This window comes from Dermochelys coriacea, chromosome 13 (assembly GCF_009764565.3).
Source record: "Dermochelys coriacea isolate rDerCor1 chromosome 13, rDerCor1.pri.v4, whole genome shotgun sequence".
Classification (NCBI taxonomy): domain Eukaryota; kingdom Metazoa; phylum Chordata; order Testudines; family Dermochelyidae; genus Dermochelys; species Dermochelys coriacea.
The window spans coordinates 38,269,829-38,290,365 of NC_050080.1; the positions used below are offsets into that span (position 1 = coordinate 38,269,829).

Consider the following 20,537-nt stretch of genomic DNA (forward strand, 5'->3'; position numbering starts at 1 on the left):
AATGCATCCGATGAAGTGAGCTGTAGCTCACGAAAGCTTATGCTCTAATAAATTTGTTAGTCTCTAAGGTGCCACGGGTACTCCTTTTCTTTTTGCGAATACAGACTAACACGGGTGCTACTCTGAAACATTTGAAAACTTGGTGATGTTTATTGAAACAAATCCCAAATCTCCCTCCTTTCTGGTCAGTGTGAGGCCTTGGTATCTGACATGCCTTGGGGGGAGAGGGTCCCAGTTGATCACTAAAGTTTGGCACTAAGAGAGCACTGCTGTGGAGAGCTCGCAGCCCTGTTGTCCTGGCTTACAGAGCAACCAGTTCTAAGAACCCAGCCCTGCTGCTTCTTTCATGATTATCATCAGGAGATGGATCAGTTTCTGTTGTCACCCCTGCCAGCATGAATACACCAGGATCCCCTACTGCTCATGTCTATGGGAGACGAAGGTACACCCTGAGGTGCTCGGCTCCCGAGGGTGAAAGCACCATAGGATCCAAATTCTTCTCTGAAAGCAGAGATGTGATTTCCAAAGAGGTCCCCGGTCCCAGTGGCGTGAGCGGCTGATCATAGAATCATAGAATATCAGGGTTGGAAGAGACCTCAGGAGGTATCTAGTCCAACCCCCTGCTCAAAGCAGGACCAACCCCAACTAAATCATCCCAGCCAGGGCTTTGTCAAGCCTGACCTTCAAAACCTCTAAGGAAGGAGATTCCACCACCTCCCTAGGTAACCTATTCTAGTGCTTTACCACCCTCCTAGTGAAAAAGTTTTTCCTAATATCCAACCTAAACCTCCCCCACTGCAACTTGAGACCATTACTCCTCGTTCTGTCATCTGCTACCACTGAGAACAGTCTAGCTCCATCCTCTTTGGAACCCCCTTTCAGGTAGTTGAAAGCAGTTGTTGAAAGTAGTTGATGCTCACATGTGAGACGGATAGCACCTGTCCCTTAGCCCTGGGCAACTCAGTCCAGCCAGTAGATCCCACACCATGAGGCCCTGCCTCCATCAGGGTAACATGTGGGCACAGCGCAGGGTTGGGGCTCAGTGAGGCACAGGGGAGCAGGGAGTTTCCCACGGAGAAGTCTCCATCCCCCTCTAAATTTCTGAGATGACTGTAACCTGCTAACATCTGCCCCTCACCTCCCAGGCCTTCCAGAGATCCCGGCCGGGTGTGACCCTCTTCTGTATCTAACCCTGATCCCTGTTTTCCAGACCCCCCTGCAGCCCCGACCCTCTGCCTGATCCCTGATCTCCTTGGGTATCTCCCTGGAGACCCTGTTCCCCTCAAATGCTGGGCTGCTCCAGGGTCACAAAAGTGCAGGATTCCAATTCGATGTGGTGGGGGCATGGAGCATCTCAGCTGGGGGCTTATCTGGGGGTAGCTTCACTCGAACCCTGAATGTCCAGGGGCAGGGGGGTTCTGGGTCATGCACCTGCTTGTACTGGATACGCCTGTCCGACCGGGAGATCCCAGCTGGGAAGAGCCAGCCCCTCTCCACCAGCCTGCGGGAGGTGGCATTGGGCAGTGAGATCAGGGTGGTTTGTGTGTGTTAGGGACTTTGTTCATCTATCTCCCCATCCTCCTCATTTTGAGGAGGTTCCCCCCTCGATCTCCATTCCAGACCCTCCACCACCCCACGCCCTCTCTTGTCTCCCTGCACCCCGTATATATCCGAGTGGAGTCAGTCACTCTCAAGTGCTCGGCTCCCAGGAGTGAGAGGGTGACGGGATAGAGGTTCCTCATTCGAAGAGCGGAGCAGATCCCCAAAGGTGACTTCAGCCTAAGGCACCTCAGCGATCAGCACAACTTACTCAGCAGAGAGCATGTGTGACGCTCCCCGGGGGTACCCAGGGCTCTGGGGCACGTCGCTACCACCCGCCCTTAGCGTGAGGAAGCCTGGTCTGTGCCTGCTGCGGGCAGCTCCCTGACTCCTTAGTCTCAGCTGCACAATCCCTCCTTTCCCAGCCCACGAAGACTGAGCTGCCCCCTTAGGTACCAAGGAGGGGACGCTGGTAACACTGGGTTTCCCGGCAGGCAGATCTCTGCTGCTCAGTGTGTGCATGGCTCAGCAGGTAACATCTGCCCCTCACCTCCCAGGCCCTTCCAGAGATCTCTGCTGGGTCTGACCTTCTTCTCTATCTAACGCTGACCCCTGTTTTCCAGAGCCCTCTGTGGCCCGGTCCCTCTCCTGGGCCGTGATCTCCCCGGGTACCCCCCTGGAGAGCCAGTTCCCCTCACGGGCTGGGCTGGGATCATCAACATGCAGGATTCTGATGTGACAAGCTCTCCAGCTCCTGTTACCTCTCTTAGTGCCAGTGTGGGGTCAATGCCCATCACACAGGCTGAGGGTTTGGGGATTGGAAAACCTCCCCAGCCCTGACACTCCCCGTCTGTGCAAATGCTCCCTGTGACACAGAAGAAACATTGGTTTAAAAAACAACCTGAGGCCCCAGGGAACCAGGGGGCTGGTTTCAGAGTCTTCACTAGGAATGAGTGAGATCCCAGCTGGTGAGAATCCGCAAAATCTCCAAAGGAGTCTATGGGTAGAGCTAGATCAATGTAAATGAGCCCTCACGCCCTCGGAGTCAATGGGGCCAGACCCCAGCTGGTGTGTGTGATGCTCCCCAGGGGGTGCCCAGGGCTCTGAGGCACGTCGCTACCACCTGCCCTTAGTGCAGGGAAGCCTGGTCTGTGCCTGCTGGGGGCAGCTCCCTGACACCCCCAGCCTCAACCACACAAGCCCTCCTCTCCCAGCCCCTGCAGGCTGAGCTGGCCCTGGCCAGGAGCTGCCCCTCAGGTACCAAGGAGGGGACACTGGTCCCACCGGGTTCCCCAGCAGCGAGATCTCTGCTGCTCAGTGTGTGCATGGCCCGGCAGGGACATGGTCCCTGGGCACTGAGCTGGGGCTGGCTGGGGTCTGTGTCCAGGATCCCTCCTTCTTCTGCTCTCTGTCCGTGTCTTCCTCTGCTTCTGTGGCACCAGCCTCCAAAGCAGGAACTGTCTCTTCCCCTGACCCCCTTGTCTTTTCCAGCCCCCCTGCCGGCTCCCCAGCTCGCCGTGTCCCCGCAGCAGCCTGTCTACGTAACTGGAGAAACTGTGACCCTGACGTGCTCAGCTAACAGGGCATCTGCTCTGTCCGGGATCCGGTTTTTCAGACACAGCCAGAAAGTCCACTCCAAGGAACTCCCCTCACATCGGTACAGTTACACTGAGTCCATTCGACTGTCGGAGGTGTCTAGATCACAAGCCGGAACTTACACCTGTGAATCCTGGAAGACAGTGTCTGGGCGAGAGATCCCATCGGAGAGGAGCCGACTCATCTCCATAGCAGTGACAGGTGAGACCTCTCTGTCTCCTGCTGTTTGCTGGCCCTCTGGCAGGGTATCTCTCCTCCATTCACGGGGTGAGACACAGCCCAGTCACTCAGCTCAGGAATGGCCGCCTAGGGGGTTAGTGTTACTCCCTGGCTCTCTGGATCCTGTGGTGGGTTTTGCAGAGGCATTGGTGCTATTTTAAGTTTTGGGGGATCCCAGGCAGAAGTAACATTTGAAAACTTGGGAGACAGACCAGTCCTTGCTTACAGACAGCCCCCCAATCTGAAGCAAATACTCACCAGCAACCACACACCACACAACAGAACCACTAACCCAGGAACCTATCCTTGCAACAAAGCCCGTTGCCAACTCTGTCCACATATCTATTCAGGGGATACCATCATAGGGCCTAATCACATCAGCCACACTATCAGAGGCTCGTTCACCTGCGCATCTACCAATGTGATATATGCCATCATGTGCCAGCAATGCCCCTCTGCCATGTATATTGGCCAAACTGGACAGTCTCTACGTAAAAGAATGAATGGGCACAAATCAGACGTCAAGAATTATAACATTCAAAAACCAGTTGGAGAACACTTCAGTCTCTCTGGTCACTCGATCACAGACCTAAGAGTGGCTATACTTCAACAAAAAAGCTTGAAAAACAGACTCCAAGGAGAGACTGCTGAATTGGAATTAATTTGCAAACTGGATACAATTAACTTAGGCTTGAATAGAGACTGGGAATGGATGAGTCATTACACAAAGTAAAACTATTTCCCCATGGTATTTCTCCCTCCCACCCCACCCCCCACTGTTCCTCTGAAATTCTTGTAAACTGCTGGAATTAGCCTACCTGCTTGTCACCATGAAAGGTTTTCCTCCTTTTCCCCCCCCGCTGCTGGTGATGGCTTATCTTAAGTGATCAGTCTCCTTACAGTGTGTATGCTAAACCCATTGTTTCATGTTCTCTGTGTGTGTGTGTATATAAATCTCTCCTCTGCTTTTTCCACCAAATGCATCCGATGAAGTGAGCTGTAGCTCACGAAAGCTTATGCTCTAATAAATTTGTTAGTCTCTAAGGTGCCACGGGTACTCCTTTTCTTTTTGCGAATACAGACTAACACGGGTGCTACTCTGAAACATTTGAAAACTTGGTGATGTTTATTGAAACAAATCCCAAATCTCCCTCCTTTCTGGTCAGTGTGAGGCCTTGGTATCTGACATGCCTTGGGGGGAGAGGGTCCCAGTTGATCACTAAAGTTTGGCACTAAGAGAGCACTGCTGTGGAGAGCTCGCAGCCCTGTTGTCCTGGCTTACAGAGCAACCAGTTCTAAGAACCCAGCCCTGCTGCTTCTTTCATGATTATCATCAGGAGATGGATCAGTTTCTGTTGTCACCCCTGCCAGCATGAATACACCAGGATCCCCTACTGCTCATGTCTATGGGAGACGAAGGTACACCCTGAGGTGCTCAGCTCCCGAGGGTGAAAGCACCATAGGATCCAAATTCTTCTCTGAAAGCAGAGATGTGATTTCCAAAGAGGTCCCCGGTCCCAGTGGCGTGAGCGGCTGATCATAGAATCATAGAATATCAGGGTTGGAAGAGACCTCAGGAGGTATCTAGTCCAACCCCCTGCTCAAAGCAGGACCAACCCCAACTAAATCATCCCAGCCAGGGCTTTGTCAAGCCTGACCTTCAAAACCTCTAAGGAAGGAGATTCCACCACCTCCCTAGGTAACCTATTCTAGTGCTTTACCACCCTCCTAGTGAAAAAGTTTTTCCTAATATCCAACCTAAACCTCCCCCACTGCAACTTGAGACCATTACTCCTCGTTCTGTCATCTGCTACCACTGAGAACAGTCTAGCTCCATCCTCTTTGGAACCCCCTTTCAGGTAGTTGAAAGCAGTTGTTGAAAGTAGTTGATGCTCACATGTGAGACGGATAGCACCTGTCCCTTAGCCCTGGGCAACTCAGTCCAGCCAGTAGATCCCACACCATGAGGCCCTGCCTCCATCAGGGTAACATGTGGGCACAGTGCAGGGTTGGGGCTCAGTGAGGTACAGGGGAGCAGGGAGTTTCCCACGGAGAAGTCTCCATCCCCCTCTAAATTTCTGAGATGACTGTAACCTGCTAACATCTGCCCCTCACCTCCCAGGCCTTCCAGAGATCCCGGCCGGGTGTGACCCTCTGTATCTAACCCTGATCCCTGTTTTCCAGACCCCCCTGCAGCCCCGACCCTCTGCCTGATCCCTGATCTCCTTGGGTACCTCCCTGGAGACCCTGTTCCCCTCAAATGCTGGGCTGCTCCGGGGTCACAAAAGTGCAGGATTCCAATTCGATGTGGTGGGGGCATGGAGCATCTCAGCTGGGGGCTTATCTGGGGGTAGCTTCACTCGAACCCTGAATGTCCAGGGGCAGGGGGGTTCTGGGTCATGCACCTGCTTGTACTGGATACGCCTGTCCGACCGGGAGATCCCAGCTGGGAAGAGCCAGCCCCTCTCCACCAGCCTGCGGGAGGTGGCATTGGGCAGTGAGATCAGGGTGGTTTGTGTGTGTTAGGGACTTTGTTCATCTATCTCCCCATCCTCCTCATTTTGAGGAGGTTCCCCCCTCGATCTCCATTCCAGACCCTCCACCACCCCACGCCCTCTCTTGTCTCCCTGCACCCCGTATATATCCGAGTGGAGTCAGTCACTCTCAAGTGCTTGGCTCCCAGGAGTGAGAGGGTGACGGGATAGAGGTTCCTCATTCGAAGAGCGGAGCAGATCCCCAAAGGTGACTTCAGCCTAAGGCACCTCAGCGATCAGCACAACTTACTCAGCAGAGAGCATGTGTGACGCTCCCCGGGGGTACCCAGGGCTCTGGGGCACGTCGCTACCACCCGCCCTTAGCGTGAAGAAGCCTGGTCTGTGCCTGCTGCGGGCAGCTCCCTGACTCCTTAGTCTCAGCCGCACAATCCCTCCTTTCCCAGCCCACGAAGACTGAGCTGCCCCCTTAGGTACCAAGGAGGGGACGCTGGTAACACTGGGTTTCCCGGCAGGCAGATCTCTGCTGCTCAGTGTGTGCATGGCTCAGCAGGTAACATCTGCCCCTCACCTCCCAGGCCCTTCCAGAGATCTCTGCTGGGTCTGACCTTCTTCTCTATCTAACGCTGACCCCTGTTTTCCAGAGCCCTCTGTGGCCCGGTCCCTCTCCTGGGCCGTGATCTCTCCGGGTACCCCCGTGGAGAGCCAGTTCCCCTCACGGGCTGGGCTGGGATCATCAACATGCAGGATTCTGATGTGACAAGCTCTCCAGCTCCTGTTACCTCTCTTAGTGCCAGTGTGGGGTCAATGCCCATCATACAGGCTGAGGGTTTGGGGATTGGAAAACCTCCCCAGCCCTGACACTCCCCGTCTGTGCAAATGCTCCCTGTGACACAGAAGAAACGTTGGTTTAAAAAACAACCTGAGGCCCCAGGGAACCAGGGGGCTGGTTTCAGAGTCTTCACTAGGAATGAGTGAGATCCCAGCTGGTGAGAATCCGCAAAATCTCCAAAGGAGTCTATGGGTAGAGCTAGATCAATGTAAATGAGCCCTCACGCCCTCGGAGTCAATGGGGCCAGACCCCAGCTGGTGTGTGTGATGCTCCCCAGGGGGTGCCCAGGGCTCTGAGGCACGTCGCTACCACCTGCCCTTAGTGCAGGGAAGCCTGGTCTGTGCCTGCTGGGGGCAGCTCCCTGACACCCCCAGCCTCAACCACACAAGCCCTCCTCTCCCAGCCCCTGCAGGCTGAGCTGGCCCTGGCCAGGAGCTGCCCCTCAGGTACCAAGGAGGGGACACTGGTCCCACCGGGTTCCCCAGCAGCGAGATCTCTGCTGCTCAGTGTGTGCATGGCCCGGCAGGGACATGGTCCCTGGGCACTGAGCTGGGGCTGGCTGGGGTCTGTGTCCAGGATCCCTCCTTCTTCTGCTCTCTGTCCGTGTCTTCCTCTGCTTCTGTGGCACCAGCCTCCAAAGCAGGAACTGTCTCTTCCCCTGACCCCCTTGTCTTTTCCAGCCCCCCTGCCGGCTCCCCAGCTCACCGTGTCCCCGCAGCAGCCTGTCTACGTAACTGGAGAAACTGTGACCCTGACGTGCTCAGCTAACAGGGCATCTGCTCTGTCCGGGATCCGGTTCTTCAGACACAGCCAGAAAGTCCACTCCAAGGAACTCCCCTCACATCGGTACAGTTACACTGAGTCCATTCGACTGTCGGAGGTGTCTAGATCACAAGCCGGAACTTACACCTGTGAATCCTGGAAGACAGTGTCTGGGCGAGAGATCCCATCGGAGAGGAGCCGACTCATCTCCATAGCAGTGACAGGTGAGACCTCTCTGTCTCCTGCTGTTTGCTGGCCCTCTGGCAGGGTATCTCTCCTCCATTCACGGGGTGAGACACAGCCCAGTCACTCAGCTCAGGAATGGCCGCCTAGGGGGTTAGTGTTACTCCCTGGCTCTCTGGATCCTGTGGTGGGTTTTGCAGAGGCATTGGTGCTATTTTAAGTTTTGGGGGATCCCAGGCAGAAGTAACATTTGAAAACTTGGGAGACAGACCAGTCCTTGCTTACAGACAGCCCCCCAATCTGAAGCAAATACTCACCAGCAACCACACACCACACAACAGAACCACTAACCCAGGAACCTATCCTTGCAACAAAGCCCGTTGCCAACTCTGTCCACATATCTATTCAGGGGATACCATCATAGGGCCTAATCACATCAGCCACACTATCAGAGGCTCGTTCACCTGCGCATCTACCAATGTGATATATGCCATCATGTGCCAGCAATGCCCCTCTGCCATGTATATTGGCCAAACTGGACAGTCTCTACGTAAAAGAATGAATGGGCACAAATCAGACGTCAAGAATTATAACATTCAAAAACCAGTTGGAGAACACTTCAGTCTCTCTGGTCACTCGATCACAGACCTAAGAGTGGCTATACTTCAACAAAAAAGCTTGAAAAACAGACTCCAAGAAGTCCACTCCAAGGAACTCCCCTCCCGTCCCTTCACCAACACAATCTGGGTGTCGTGGGTGTTTAGATCACAAGCCGGAGTGTACACCTGTGACTCCTGGAGGACAGAGTCTGGGCGAGAAATCACGTCGCAGAGGAGCCAATCGATCTCCATAGCAGTGACAGGTCAGTCCCACTGTCTCCTGCTGTTTACTGGCTCTGTGGTGGTGTATCTCTGCTCCATACATGGGGTGAGACACAGCCCGGTCACTCAGCTTCCGACAGGGCCATCAGCTGGGTCAGTTTCAAATCCACCATGACTCGTTAGTGTCACTCCCTGGATCTCTGGGTCCTCTAGTGGATGTTATGGGGGGCTACAGTGCTACTTTGGGTTTCAGGGACTCCCAGCCAGCAGTAACAACTAAAACTTGGAGGCTGTCTCTTGTCAGTGTCAGGCCCTGATGTCAGACATGGGGATGTGGCATTCGGCACCCCAACAGCATGGAGAGGCTCCTAGCTGATCTGAAAAGTTTGTCACTTAGAGGGCACAGCTGTGGGGGAACTTTCAGCCCTGTCATCTTGGCTCACAAGTCTTCTAGTTCTACGCCCTCAACCTTGCCACCTCATTCATAATTTTTAACAGAAGAGGGATCAATTTCTGATGTCACCCTTACCCAGTGCTGGCACCAGTTCATCAGGATCCCTACAGCCCATGTGTATGGGGGGGTGGGAAGGTGCTGCCCTGAGGTGCTCAGGCCCTGGGCATGAAAGCACCATTGGATACAAATCCTTCCCTCAAAGCAGGGATGTGGTCTCTAAAGAGGTCCCTGGTCCCAGTGGAGTGACCGGCTGATGCTCAAAGCTGAGACAGATCACCCATCCCTTACCCTTGTTGGGCACTGGGCAACCCAGTCCAGCCAGTGGATCCCACACAGAGATACCCAGTCTCCTGCTGGGTAACATGTTGGCACAGTGCAACGCTGTGGCTCAGTGAGGTGCAGGGCTGCAGGGAGTTTCCCACAGAGAAGTCTCCATCCCCCTCTAATTCCTATGATGAATTTTACCTGGTAACATCTGCCCCTCACCTCCCAGGCCCTTCCAGTGATCCCTGCCGGATGTGACCCTTCTTCTGTATCTAATGCTGAACCCCGTTCTCCAGACTCCTCTGTGGCCCCAACCCTCTCTCTGAGCCCAGACCACCTCAAGGTACCTCCCTTGAGACCCTGTTCCCCTCACATACTGGGCTGCCCCTGGGGTCAAAAAGCTGCAGGATTCCAATTTGACATGGCAGGAGGATGGATCATCTCAGCTGGGCGCTTATCCAGGAGCAGCTTCACTCATCCCTTGAGGATCACAGCTCTGGGGTCTCTGGGTTGTGCACCTGTGTACTGGGTACCCCCATCCAGCTGGGAGATCTAAGGTGGGAAGAACCAGCCCATCTCCATCAGCCTATGTTAGACAGCACTGGGCAGGGAGATCGGGGTGGTTTGTGTCTGTGTATGTCAGGGACTTTTCTCATATATCTCCCTTCCTCATTTTGTGGGGGTCCCCCTCTCTATCTCTATTCCAGATACTCCACCTCCCCCCATGCTCTCTTTAGACCCGCTTCACCCTATCTATATTTGAGAGGAGCCGGTCACGCTCAAGTGCTTTGGTCCAATGACTGAGGAAACAACGGGGGATATAAGTTCTTAAATCAAAGAGGGAGGCAGATTTTCAATGGGGTCTCCTGCCAGGATACCTAACTGATTAGCACAACTTACATAGCAGACAGCAAAAAGTGCACCTGTCTGTACTGGAGAGTGGAGTGTGGATGAAAGATCCCATCTGAAAGGAGCCCTCCTGTCCTGGTGTCAGTGATGGGTGAGACCTATTTCCACCTGGTGGTGGGTGCGACTTGAGGGTCATCACTGGGGAGGGCCATTCTCCATCCCTTCCCAGCCATACCTGGGAATCGTGCTGCTGCCACCCCAGGCCATGCTCTGCCTCTCCCCAGCAGTCCCCCCAACCTGATTGCCCAGAGACCCGTTAGCAGACCCAGGGGCTTTCTCCTCTCCCCTCTGCACTGCCCCATCTGCCCCAGACGCTCCTCTCCACAGAACAATCATCTTCCCCTCCCTCTGCTCTCCAGACCAGCCTCTCTGCTTCGCCCTTTCCCCAACTCATTCCTCTTAGGCACAGACCCCGCAGCCAAGGAGGAGAGTTGATCTCTGACGTGGTCCCCATCTCAACCAGGAGGGGCCAGCTGGAGTTCTCAGCTGAAGCAAAGAAACCAGAGTCCCAGGCCTGGGTAATCCAGGCCAGTCAATGGATCATAGATCATACTTCATAGGTTCCCAGCCCAGAAATGACCACTTTGTCCAACTAATCTGACCTCCAGCATTGCATAGGCCAGAGAACTAGAGCAGGATCAGCACTAATGTCCCTCTGACCCCTGCTTCTGCCTCTTCTGATTCCAGTTCTGCTTATTATCCTCTTTCCCTCCTTCCATGCTGGACTCTAGCCTTTGAATTAACATCTGCTCCTTCTATTCCCCTCCTCTTCTGCCCCCTCTTTGTTCTTTCATGCTCCTGATGAGCCTCACGCTACAACATTCAGGCCTAACATGGCTGCCCAACTGGGAAAATGGCCTCCTCACTGCCTTACATGCCCAGCTAACTGGCAACATGGCTTCTATTCTGATGTCAACACAGCCACAAAACAAGGCTGCTCAACACAGCCAAGGACATGTCTATCCAATATGGCTGCCTGATTTCCAATGTGGCCGCCCTTCAGAGAGCAGCACAATATATGGCTACTCAACATAGCCAAGAACATGGCTGCCCAACAGACACAGATCTGGGCATCCAACAGGCCACTTTGTGCTTCTCCCCTCTGCGGAGGTAGAATCCCAAAAGGGCCACCCAGCTCTCAGCCAGTCTGGCCAGAGTGGGTGGGATCTACAGAGAGAACTGGGCCCTCCCTATCTACCAAGATCTCCATAAATATCAGGGGCTGGAGCATTAGTAATGGAGGGGTGACAGAAAATGAGTCATGGCCTGGTGCCCCTGGCCACCTTCTGACCCCCACATCCCAGCCCCGCCTTGTATCTGAAGGAAGCCATGCTGATCCCCTAGCCCGGCTCTCACTGATTTCCATGGGGAGTCCCTCAGGCTGCTGAAGAGAAGCACAAGATTCTGGAGCGAGAATAAAGTTCAGCTGTAAATAAACTGAATTCTGGGCACCATCTCCACTTTCTCCACTCCCATGCCTCTGCTGACCCCTCTCCTTTTTTAATCCCCACAGATCGCCCTCCCCAGCCTTCACTGAGCATGGATCCCCCATCCGGAGTGGTGAGCGAAGGGTTCCCCCTGCTCATCACCTGCATGGCCCCCAGGGATGCTGATCAGCGGAGGTTTCACTTCTACAAGGACAGTGTCAAACTCATTCCTGGGGATGCAGGGTCTGAGATTAGCACCACAGAGCCCAGCACCAGCTCTATGAACATCTCTGTGCTCAGCATCCCGAAGGCCGGTCCCAACAGCACTGGGGAATTCACCTGCGGATACGAGGAGAACGTGGGTGGGAGGTGGATCCCATCCCCCAGGAGCCACGCTCTGAATGTCACTGTGACAGGTGAGACTTCCCTAATTTTTTTAATCCAGCTCCTTGATTTGCTCCCATTGGAGGAGAACCATCTCCAGGAGCTCTCATGGGAAAGTGAGGTCGGATGAGGTGATGGATATCACATGGAGATTGAAACCAAATGGAGATGAAAACCCCCCTCTTTCCCCATGCCCTTTCTATCTATGATACTTCCATGACCCACATGACCTATTATCTGAGCTCCTCACAATGTTGTTAATGGATTTAGCCCCTCAGTGCCCATTTTAGAGATGGGGAATAGAGGCAAAGAGAAGATGAGTCTCACAGGGGGTCTGCAGTATAGCAGGGAATTGAACCCCCATAGCCAGTGTTGAAGGCCAGCCCCATAACCACTGGATCATTCTTCCCCTCTTTGGAAAGGGGAGCAGGCTGTTCCAGACGGAATGTGCAATAGATAATATAGTGAGGGGCTGTCATCACTGCAAATTTGTTTCAAGGGCGGATTCCTCTGTGGGTGCCAGATCTTTTGACAGGGCTGCCTAGCTGTTCTCATGTCCCCTTCCCTCCCTTTTCTTTGTCTGTGGCATGAACAGTCTCACACTATACCCGTGACATTCTGCTGAGAACTGGTGGTGTCTTGCTTCTGACTGGAGCTCTGGCTGCTCTGCTCTGCTATTGCCATAGGAAGAAAAGAGGTGGGTGAAAGGGGGCAAGGGGCTGTGATCTCCCACCTGCTTTTGTGATATGGTCTCATCAAAAACTATTCTGTCGTGATCAGTGTAAATAATTTTAAACCATTAACAACCACAAAGAATCCTACTGCCGTGTGGGTATGGAAAACAAATTCTAAAATATGCATGGTAAACGAGGTATTTACCTTTGAACGAGAAGACAAAGTACAATAAGAAGATAGAGTTCTAAAAAATATTTATGGGCTTTCCAATGTATATTGGTACATGTTCGATTTATTAACACATATGTCAAATAAATCAAACTTCAGCTGAGTTGGTTAAGACAAATCATTTAATTTGATGTGAGCACTAAGACCTTTGCTTGAGATTAGGGTGAAGTGAGGGGTAAAATAATTTAAAATTTGCAGACATCTTTATGTCTCTATGCTGGGAAAATATATATTTAAACAAATGCAGTAACTCCTCGCTTAACATTGTAGTTATGTTACTGAAAAATGCAACTTTAAGCAAAATGATGTTAAGCAAATCCAATTTTCCCATAAGAATTAATGTAAATAGTGGGGGTTAGGTTCCAGGGACATTTTTTTCACCAGACAAAAGACTATATTATATATGTATACACACACACACACACACACACACACACACAGAGTATAAGTTTTAAACAAACAATTGAATACTGTCCACAGCAATGCTGATTGTGAAGCTTGGTTGAGGTGGTGAAGTTAGATGGTGGAAGAGGGTGGGATATTTCCCAAGAGATGCCTTACTGCTAAAAGAAAAGGAGTACTTGTGGCACCTTAGAGACTAACAAATTTATTAGAGCATAAGCTTTCGTGAGCTACAGCTCACTTCATCGGATGCATTTGGTGGAAAAAACAGAGGAGAGATTTATATACACACACACAGAGAACATGAAACAATGGGTTTATCATACACACTGTAAGGAGAGTGATCACTTAAGATAAGCCATCACCAACAGCAGGGGGGGAAAGGAGGAAAACCTTTCATGGTGACAAGCAGATAGGCTAATTCCAGCAGTTAACAAGAATATCAGAGGGACAGTGGGGGGTGGGGTGGGAGGGAGAAATACCATGGGGAAATAGTTTTACTTTGTGTAATGACTCATCCATTCCCAGTCTCTATTCAAGCCTAAGTTAATTGTATCCAGTTTGCAAATTAATTCCAATTCAGCAGTCTCTCGTTGGAGTCTGTTTTTGAAGCTTTTTTGTTGAAGTATAGCCACTCTTAGGTCTGTGATCGAGTGACCAGAGAGATTGAAGTGTTCTCCAACTGGTTTTTGAATGTTATAATTCTTGACGTCTGATTTGTGTCCATTCATTCTTTTACGTAGAGACTGTCCAGTTTGGCCAATGTACATGGCAGAGGGGCATTGCTGGCACATGATGGCATATATCACATTGGTAGATGCGCAGGTGAACGAGCCTCTGATAGTGTGGCTGATGTGATTAGGCCCTATGATGGTATCCCCTGAATAGATATGTGGACAGAGTTGGCAACGGGCTTTGTTGCAAGGATAGGTTCCTGGGTTAGTGGTTCTGTTGTGTGGTGTGTGGTTGCTGGTGAGTATTTGCTTCAGATTGGGGGGCTGTCTGTAAGCAAGGACTGGTCTGTCTCCCAAGATCTGAGAGAGTGATGGCTCGTCCTTCAGAATAGGTTGTAGATCCTTGATGATGCGTTGGAGGGGTTTTAGTTGGGGGCTGAAGGTGATGGCTAGTGGCGTTCTGTTGTTTTCTTTGTTGGGCCTGTCCTGTAGTAGGTGACTTCTGGGTACTCTTCTGGCTCTGTCAATCTGTTTCTTCACTTCAGCAGGTGGGTATTGTAGTTGTAGGAATGCATGATAGAGATCTTGTAGGTGTTTGTCTCTGTCTGAGGGGTTGGAGCAAATGCGGTTATATCGTAGCGCTTGGCTGTAGACAATGGATCGAGTGGTATGATCTGGATGAAAGCTAGAGGCATGTAGGTAGGAATAGCGGTCAGTAGGTTTCCGATATAGGGTGGTGTTTATGTGACCATCACTTATTAGCACCTTAGTGTCCAGGAAGTGGATCTCTTGTGTGGACTGGTCCAGGCTGAGGTTGATGGTGGGATGGAAATTGTTGAAATCATGGTGGAATTCCTCAAGAGCTTCTTTTCCATGGGTCCAGATGATGAAGATGTCATCAATGTAGCGCAAGTAGAGTAGGGGCATTAGGGGACGAGAGCTGAGGAAGCGTTGTTCTAAGTCAGCCATAAAAATGTTGGCATACTGTGGGGCCATGCGGGTACCCATCGCAGTGCCGCTGATTTGAAGGTATACATTGTCACCAAATGTGAAATAGTTATGGGTCAGGACAAAGTCACAAAGTTCTGCCACCAGGTTAGCCGTGACAGTATCGGGGATACTGTTCCTGACGGCTTGTAGTCCATCTTTGTGTGGAATGTTGGAATTAGCCTACCTGCTTGTCACCATGAAAGGTTTTCCTCCTTTCCCCCCCTGCTGTTGGTGATGGCTTATCTTAAGTGATCACTCTCCTTACAGTGTGTATGATAAACCCATTGTTTCATGTTCTCTGTGTGTGTGTATATAAATCTCTCCTCTGTTTTTTCCACCAAATGCATCCGATGAAGTGAGCTGTAGCTCACGAAAGCTTATGCTCTAATAAATTTGTTAGTCTCTAAGGTGCCACAAGTACTCCTTTTCTTTTTGCGAATACAGACTAACACGGCTGCTACTCTGAAACCTTACTGCTAAATGATCAACTAGCACTCGGCTGAGCCCTCAAGGGTTAACACATTGTTGTTAATGTAGCCTCACACTCTACAAGGCAGCACAAATGGAGGGAGAGGGGACAGCATGGCAGAGAGAGAATGAGACACACACCCTGTGTGTGAGAGAGAGAGAGATGTGCATTGCCCCTTTAAGTATGCTTACCTCACTCTAAGTGCATTGCCTTTTTAAGTAGATCAGCAAGTTGAGACAGCAAGCTGAGGGCTCTGGCTGGAGGTGCAGGCTCTGGGATGGGGCGGGGCCAGGGCTGAGAAGTTTGGGGTGCAGGCAGGCTGCCACAGGGCTGGGGCCAGAGAAGAGGACTCCACAATCCCCCAGCCCTCTCCCCCCCACCCCCCGGCAGCACACTCATCCAGCACCATCACTGCTCCTAGGGGCCAGCCCCTCTCGGGTCCCAGAAGCCCCCTTGCCTCCCCTGTAGTGGGTGCCGGGGGGGGGGAGGCTGCCATCACATGTGGCCCCCTCCCCTGCTGCAGCCTGCTGCCCCTCACCATAGCCTCACAGGGGATGGGGCTGCCCCTTGTCCAGCATGGGGCAGGAGTAGTGGCTGCGGGGGGGAAGGGGGAAGACACGGATCACACGGTCAGACATTCATCCAAGCCCCAGCAGCTGCTCAGGTGAGGTTCAGACTCCATCTCCCGGAAGCCCCCTCGGCGTCACCTCCCGGTGGGTGCGACAGGGCTGCCAATCATGTGAGCAACTCCCTTCCCTCCTCCCTCCGCAGGTGCAGCAGCCGCCTCAGCCTGCCACTGGCGCCACTCGTCTTGTAGGCAGCAGTGGCCACCACCCACCGGCAAGGGAGCACAGAGCAGAGCTGCAGGGCAGCCGCCCGCTTGAGGCAGGGACGCGGCGGGTCCCGGGGGAGGCACGCAGGGGTGGCAGGCAGGGCCGGGGGACACTCCGGGGGAGGCACGCGGGGGTGGCAGGCAGGGCCGGGGGACACTCCGGGGGAGGCACGCGGGGGTGGCAGGCAGGGCCGGGGGAGAAACCCAGCTCTGAACATTGGTGGAGCCGGGCCCCCAGGCCCTGAATATTCCTGGAGTCCGGGCACCATAGGCCCATATAACTTGCCGCCCCTGGTTATAAGGGAGCATTGCGCAACTTTAAACAAGCACGTTCTCTACTAGATCAGCGATTTAAGAACGCAACAATGTTAACCGGGACGACTTTAAGTGAGGAGTTACTGTACAGATAAATTGTTGGACCGTTTTTCCCCTGTGCCCTGGCAGAAGCCCCAGAATCACACATGCACTGAAATCAATAGTTACAAAGCTGAGTTTACCTTCTTCTTTCTCAAGGTTGCACATTGTAGCTAGGCGTTGCCTCACAATCTCTCCCCACCTGAGCTCCATTCTCATCTGGTTCTGTTTTAGTTCCAAAGCCTCTGAAAAGCACCAAGGGATCTGAGCCTGGAGAACACACCAGGAACCGTCGTGATAATAAGGGATCAAAAGCCACATGTCCCGGAGCAGAGCAGATGGAACAGGTAACGTCAATGGATTTATAGGGTAAGCTTCAAACCCAGCACAGTCCAACTATCTGGAAGCTGCATGGCCTGAATCTTTTGCCCAGTCCTGTGATGCAGCTGCCTCTCTGGTAACAGGTAACAGCCAGGTCACAGACACAAAGAGATGCTGCACAGGGTTTGCTCGCACAGGAGGCAGGGCTGGGAATTCATCATCCCTTTCCCCATCACCCCAAACTCCATTGAATCCCAGAAATGTAGGGCTGGAAGGGACCTCAAGAAGCCATCTAGTCCAGCCCCCTGTGCCAAGGAAGGATTACTTAAACCTAGACCACCCAACGGGATGTCCAATGGTTCTTAAAAACCTCCAGTGATGGAGATTCCACAACCTCCCTAGTCGCCTGTTCCAGAGATTAACTACCCTTAGAGACTGAAAGAGTCTCTTAATATCTAACCTGAATCTCACTTGCTGCATATTAAGCCCATTACATCATGTCCTACCTTCAGTGGATACAGAGAACAATTGAGCACTGTCCTCTTTCTAATGTTATGTTAGAAGATGGTTCTAAGGTCCCCCCCAGCTTTCACATCTCCAGACTAAGCATGCCCAGTTCTTTCACCCTTTCCGCATCGGTCATATTTTCTAAACATCTGATCGTTTTTGTTGCTCTCCCCTGGATCTTTTCCAGTTTGTCCACATCTTTCTTAAAGTGAGTGGCCAAAACTCGACACAATACTCCAGCTGAGTCCTCACCAGTGCCAAGTGTGACAACTGTTACCTCCTGTGTCTTACATACGACAGTCCTGTAAATATACCCCAGAATGATATTAGCACGATGCTGCTGAGATGAAGGCTATCAACTCATATGCAACTTGTGCTCCACTAGAACTCCTTTTCTGCAGTACTGCGGCCATACAAGTTAAACCCCTTTTGTCCTGCTGCCTTTAATTTTTCCTTCCTAAAGGGAGTACTTTGCACTTCCCTGAATTCCATTTTACTGATTTCAGGGGAATTCTCCATTTTTTTGAGATCACTTTGATCGTCTCCTCCAATGTCTTTGCAACTACCTATTTTATAGGCGTACTCTCCACTCCAGCATCCAAGTACTTAGTGTCCGTGCACCCCTCCCCATCACCATTTCTCTTTCCACCCTCACCAGGGCTCAGAAGTCATCTACGCGCTCATGGTATTCCCGGCTTCACAGGCCCACGCAACCCAGACAGCAAAAAATCCAAAACCTGCTGAAGATGAGCATGTGCTGTACAGCGAGGTAGTGACAACGCACACCTGGAAGGCAACTAAATAAGGAGGGGAAACTCTATACGTCTCTCTGGATGTTCTCCCCCTCCTCCAGGCATCCTTATCCTTAACTCTTTATACCCCAAGATCCCTTTTATGCCACTTGGCAATGGGCACACCCAAAGCACCATAGACAGAATATTTAGCCAACCAGCATCTTGTCAGGTATCGTATAAAAACTAGTAACCCATTGGTCATGAACACCACTGTGTGATGTATGCACGGATTATGTAGAAAGTGTTACGTATGTATGCTGGAAATATGTTACGGAGGTAGTTGATAAAGAAGCCGGCCCTAGACAAAGGAACGTGGATTCATGCGTCTGCGTGAATCAGGCTAACTGGCAGATAAGAAAAATAGCCTGGCTTGTATGCTGCTGGCAGGTCTGATGCCCACTCTTGCCCAGGCTGCAGGCATTAGCTGAGAACTTACAATCTCATAACTGGAGACCAGACCAGGTCACCGTATGTTAGATTTGCTCTAAATAGGTATTAGTCTTCTAAGAATGTCTTTAGTGTTTAGACTCTATGAAATGCTTGTATGTTGCTGCCTGCATTAATCTCACTGATAGAGTCCATATCCCATGTTATAAGGTGATAGTTAAGTGTTTGCTCTGAAACTGTAAATGCTGACAGTCTGGAGAGAAACATGACCAAGTGTGAAATACAAGTTTGCCACAGGAGGTGTTATTTCCTGCCCAGCAAAAGAAAGCCCTTAGACACCAGACAAGCCATTGTGGAACATCAGAGGACAAAACACTTTGTTGATTGCATCTTCTCACCCATATAGAGGAGATGTGGATGGGAACTTCTCCCCTGCTCTTGAACTCTGGGGGAAGGAAATAAAAATCCCTGACAAGAAGAAATTGCATCTTTTTGGCTGTCTGAACTCAGAAAGGCTAGAGACTCTGAACTGAAGCCAGAGATCCCCAGGGGCTGCCTCCTACATCTACCCTGAAAGACCCTTTGAATTGACAGATCACTACAAATCTGTCACTTTTCAGATTTACATGGTAGCTCATTGATGTGTCTCTATTTGATTGCTTTTACCTGCAGATAATTCTCATATTCCTTTTTCCTAGTTAATAAATCTTTATAATAGGATTGGCTACAGGCATTGTTTTTGGTGTAGGATCTAGGATACCAGTTGATTTGAGGTAAGTGACTGGTCTCTTGGGCCTGGAAGCAACCTAAGAGAGATGTGATTTTTGGGGTAAGTGACCATTGTGCCGGGATCCCCGGGATACAGGCTGGGACCACTGGACCCACTGAACTCTCCGCAGCCTGGGCTGTCTCTCACAATGCTTTGCTAGTGACTAGCAGCAACCCCTCCAGGCACTGTGATCACACAGCACAACCGCATGTGGAGCCCCACCCCCAGCTGTATTATATGAGTGTTCCCAGAGCCACTCATGAATCACACAGAGAAAAGCACCGGCCAGATCCCCCCAGCTCCAAGCACTGCGCCTCAGGAATATACCATCTTGCTCTGCTCAAGATGAGCTAGTGAAAACTTATTCACTGGTTCACCACTTCATCAATGGAAAGAGGACATACGCCAGCCTTTGCAAACCTGAGCAGATTTGCCCCACAGTTCAAGCAAACTCACTGGTAAAGATAAACAAATTTGACTACAAAAGATATAGATTTTAAATGATATTAAGTGATAGGCAAAAAGTCTGAGTTAGTTACCAATAGAAATAAAATATAAGCACGCAGTCTAAACGCTCAACCCTATTAGACTGGGCAACAACTAGACTAAGCAGTTTTTCTCACCCCACTGGATACAATATACCACCTTGCATCCATTTTCAAAAGCCTAGGACTCTCTTGTAAACGACTTTCTGCATTTTCTTAAGGGTTTTTGTCTCTTGTGATACAGCATGGCCAGAGGGCACCAGGATAGTGTTAGAATGGAACCTTATTCCCTGTAGAGGGAAGAAAGTTTACTATAAATTAAAGCACCTGAAGCCAATTAAAGCTGAATTCAATTCGCCTGAAGCCAGTCACATGATAAAAAAACCCTGCTTCAATCAGACAAGAGGAGGAGTTGAAGCAGAGTGGATTGGTGTTGGAGCAAAGAGCAGTTTGGAGGGAAGCAGAGGAGAGTTTGAAGAAGTGCTGCGGTGGGCTAAGAAGACCAAGACCCTAGGTAAAGGGACACTTGGTTTGTGCAGAGGGAGGGCAGGAAGCCCCACAAGCTGAAGGGCAGGAGAGGGAAGTAGCCCAGGGGAAGAAACCGCTAGTTCTAGTGGTTTACCGCTAACCCTAGGGCCCTGGGCTGGGACCCAGAGTAGAGGGCAGGCCCGGGTCCCTCCCTCTCTACTTCCCTCCTCTAGGACACTAGTGGGGCAGTTAATACCCCAGTTTAAGGGCAAGAAATGGTGGCCTGAACCCCAACCCAAG

The 20,537-nt window shown here is 51.4% G+C and overlaps 1 protein-coding gene across 3 annotated transcripts in view; it reads left to right on the forward strand.

Annotated features, from left to right (window-relative positions):
- Positions 1-19,235, forward strand: part of LOC119842272 (immunoglobulin superfamily member 1-like) — a 31,324-nt gene extending 12,089 nt beyond the window's left edge. For 2 of the 3 annotated variants that reach the window (XM_043495951.1, XM_043495952.1), the window contains 6 exons: positions 3,031-3,336; positions 7,359-7,664; positions 11,585-11,914; positions 12,478-12,579; positions 16,741-16,853; positions 17,993-19,235. In XM_043495951.1, the coding sequence (XP_043351886.1) occupies positions 3,031-3,336; positions 7,359-7,664; positions 11,585-11,914; positions 12,478-12,579; positions 16,741-16,853; positions 17,993-18,139 (1,304 nt within the window). In that variant the 3' untranslated portion in view covers positions 18,140-19,235. The remainder of the gene's footprint in view (positions 1-3,030; positions 3,337-7,358; positions 7,665-11,584; positions 11,915-12,477; positions 12,580-16,740; positions 16,854-17,992) is intronic. The other variant, XM_038370199.2, reaches the window with a different exon arrangement.
- Positions 19,236-20,537: the final 1,302 nt, after the last annotated feature.